General features: G+C 46.7%; 1 protein-coding gene across 1 annotated transcript; it reads right to left on the reverse strand.

Moving 5' to 3' along the window:
- Nucleotides 1-3,323: 3,323 nt before the first annotated feature.
- Nucleotides 3,324-3,853, reverse strand: LOC123176721 (nucleobase-ascorbate transporter 1-like). The gene is made up of 2 exons (XM_044590804.1): nt 3,536-3,853; nt 3,324-3,443 (listed from the first exon to the last, which is right to left on the reverse strand). Exons 1-2 carry the CDS (start codon nt 3,851-3,853, stop codon nt 3,324-3,326), a joined length of 438 nt encoding a protein of 145 aa, XP_044446739.1.
- Between the last annotated feature and the right edge of the window lie 3 nt (nt 3,854-3,856).

The following is a 3,856-nucleotide window of genomic DNA, read 5'->3' on the forward strand; positions in this document are numbered from 1 at the left end:
AGCCGGGGCGACGGGGCGGCGGCGGCGCGCGGCGGGCGGCGGCGGTGGCGGGGTGGGAGGAGAGAAACGGCGAGGGAGAGAAGAAGTGAGTAACGGGCGGGGGTACGGGCCGTTAGGTAGTGAGCTCTTTGCCGTCCGCTTTTTTGCCTCTTTGCCGTCTGCTAGCGGACGGCAAAGAGGTGGCCCGTTAAGTTTTTCCCAAACGAGCGGGGGGTGGGGGCCACCTCACTCTTTGCCGTCTGCCAGCGGACGGCAAAGATTCTTTGCCGTCTGCTGGCAGATGGCAAAGAGCTGGCAGATGGCAAAGAGCTTCTTTGCCGTCTGCTTTTGGGTAGCTGATGGCAAAGAGCTTCTTTGCCGTCAGCTAGCAGACGGCAAAGAGCTGGCAGATGGCAAATTAGCTGATTCTAGTAGTGATGGTTGTGTTGGAGTGCAAGTTCGACAGTACCTGGCAGGTTCTTCAGGGATCTCACTGGAGCTATGATCCTGTGATGGTTCCGTCCCTTTGGGTGTCCACCGCCCGCGCCGATAACCGTCGGGCGCTACTGTTCTAGCTGTACTAGCGATGCTATATCTATGATAGTATTCGAGGTGTATTAGTGATAATATTCGGCAATGTACGGACGCATGGAGATGATGTAGTTTTGCTTATAATTGAATGCATCCTAATTTGAATACTACTTTATTTTGTGATTTGATTTTGCTTATTGAATGCTCAAAGTGGAAAACTACTCCGATCCTACTTTGAATGCTAAAATTGGGAAGCACTATGATTAGTTGATAGCTTATAGGGTTTTTGTTTTCGCAGAAATCTAGGGGCCCCCCCAAGCCCCTCCATCATCCCCGCCGTCGTCCCCGTCACCGCCCCCTCCGACATCGAGGTGAGACCAGCCAAATCCTCTTTTAGAAAGATAATTAAACGATATTTCAGGTTGACTGTAAGTCTGTCAAGTCTCCACCATATATGAGAGGACGAAGAATCCCGACTGTTGTCGTGGGGGTAGCTTCTCCTTCGTTCCCGTGTGCTAGACAATTTGGTGTAATGCACTCGAGAACGAAAGGAGGAGCTACCATCACCGACGGTCGCAAATGTCAGAGAGGAATCAGTGAGGGAGAGTTCCACCATATATATATGAGAGGACGAAGAATCCCGACTGTTGTCGTGGGGGTCGCTTCTCCTTTGTTCCCGTGTGCTAGCTAGACATTTTGGTGTAATGCACACGGGGACAAAGGGAGGAGCGACCATCACCAACGGTCGAATGTATACACCACGTGAGCTGAGAGTTTTCAAGAAAAGACTCGACACACCGATAGTCAACCCGTGATGAATAATAATGATCTAACTTAGGTTTTTTAGTACATATATTTAATTGTAGATGTTTAATATTTTAATTATATATGAACATAGGAAATGTCGTACTCGGACGACGAAAGTCAACCGGGGGAGTGCGACTGGTGCCACGACGACCGAGGTCAGTGCGACAGGCCTCACCTGGACGAAGATCGGCGCTTCAGTATTAAGCTGGAGGAGACGTTCGATGTTGAAACGGTACGCAACGACGACAAGTGTTATTTTTTCGTAATTAAGCACGACTTCAACTATTTCAACGTGTAATTTCATCTTTTACAATTCGAGTATAGTTTATCCCATGCCATGCAAGACGCTATGTCTTGGAGAGGATGGGTTTTGAAGACCATGAAAATTTTGAAACGAAGAAAATTCACCTAAGGACACATCATGATGTGGATTTTGAAGTAAATCTGCATAATGCTGAGAGCGTAACCCATTTTGGTTGCAAAAATTGGGAAGCATTTTGCAAGATGTATGGTTTTGATGAGGGTATGCTTGTCACCATGGATCTTGGTGATCCTGACATCGAGCAAGACAATATGGACATTTGGGTCCTTGTTGATACGCCTCCAATTCTATCGCTATGTGAGTTTCTCAAACATAGTTATTAGCTAATTTATATTGTTCATTTCAAAATAGTTGACAGCTTATTTTCATTGTTCAAACAATGTGCAGAACATGGTAGACAGAACCTACTACACCGATGGCTCTGAGTTAACTTAAGAGGAGAAAACTCATCTGGTCGGATTTTGTACTGATATTGAGAATTACAATATCTACAATCAAACTCCTCATCATTATGGTCCTCCATACGTGCCACTAGTGCACGTGGTGAACTACGGTAACTACTATGGAGATACCCTGGTAAGATTTCTTACTATTACGACATCCGTGCATATTTTGCATAGTTCTAAAACTAGTGCATTATCATTGCTAACTATGAAGTTATTACTATGTTTTTCAACATATATTCCTAGAGGATTGTGTGCCTCATTTGATGTATCAGAATGGTAGGCTTGATGTTTTGAATATACAACCAGGTCATCCTACGAATCTCAACTGTCCATACTGGATTTCTAAAAGAGGTGGAGACATGCAAATCAAAGAATGGAAAAAATGTATGGACAGTCGCAAGGAGCTTCTTGGAAGCAAAAGGAAGCGAGGCGCAAGAATTGGAGACAGGATGATCTCCATTCTCCATAATGGAGAGTCAGGGTCTATATTGTTTTATGCTATTTTACCTTAAACAGGGTATTTCGGTCCTATCTAATACTGATGATCATGTGCTAAGAACAATTAAGTAGGGTTGGTTCGATGACTGTGAGGATGATGATCGTATGACTTGTTATTAATAACGAGTAGAAGTTGTATGATGATGATTAGTAGGACTTGTTATTGTATATGATGATGCATGATGCGTGCATGAAGAGTTATTATATATCAGCGGGTGAAATTAACATGGATTGGATTGAAGTGAAGGCAACATGCATGTGGTGCGTGTCGAATGTAGTACAATCCAAACTTGATCATGTCCGGATTAGTATTATTTTCGACATGCACCACATGTTGCCTTCACTTCAATCTAAGCCATGTTTAGGCATAGCAGTACGTAGCATTGGTAAACCAAGCACGGAGATATAAGAGAGGACACTTCTGTCTAATAGCTACCTAATAACAACCTAAATTAACCCCCCAAAACCACCAAACCCCCTCCCCTTTCAAAAAAAACAAAAACCTCAGCTCCTGCCAGGTGCTGACGCGTGGATGCCTATTGGTCCCGGTTGGTGGCACCAACCGGGACCAAAGGCCCTCCTGCCTGGGCTGCCCGCACCGGCCACGTGGACGGCCTTTAGTCCCGGTTCGTGTAAGAACCGGGACTAAAGGGCTAGGGCATTAGTAACGACCCTTTAGTCCCGGTTCCTGAACCGGGACTAAAGGCCCTTATGAACCGGGGTAAAAGCCCCTTTTCCTACTAGTGTGTGTGGTGGTACGTGGAGAAAATACCCCAGAGCTGGCTGTAACCAAGGATGATCTGAATACTGGAGGACACTATAACCGCCCCTTGTATGGCCCGCATGCTCTGGAGGAATCTCTGCTCAAAGATGGTTTTGATTAGACCATACCATTAAAGAATTTCTGAATGTGCGGATACTAGAAAGTGAAAGTGAATGAATGATTGCTCACCTTGTGGTCGTCAGGTACGGCCGCGAGCGATGAGTCCTGCACGATGGCCATCACCGGGATGAGGAAGGCGTAGGAGCTGCCTATGACCGTGGGCAGCCGCGTCCCGAAGAGCGACTGCAGCAGCGTGTTGATGCCGGTGACGAAGAGCAGCGTCTGCACCACCCTCACCCTGTCTCCCTGCAACCCATCCGAGATGGCAAGCCGAGAACACCACCAGACATTGTTGGCACTGAAACTTGTGACGCCAGGCGCCAACCCATGGGGGGTGGCGCAAATCAAGAAACACAGAGGCGTACTCACGTCGCTCCCGCCCATCATGGG

The sequence above is a fragment of the Triticum aestivum genome, unplaced genomic scaffold, assembly GCF_018294505.1.
Source record: "Triticum aestivum cultivar Chinese Spring unplaced genomic scaffold, IWGSC CS RefSeq v2.1 scaffold130422, whole genome shotgun sequence".
In the NCBI taxonomy this organism is placed as follows: domain Eukaryota; kingdom Viridiplantae; phylum Streptophyta; class Magnoliopsida; order Poales; family Poaceae; genus Triticum; species Triticum aestivum.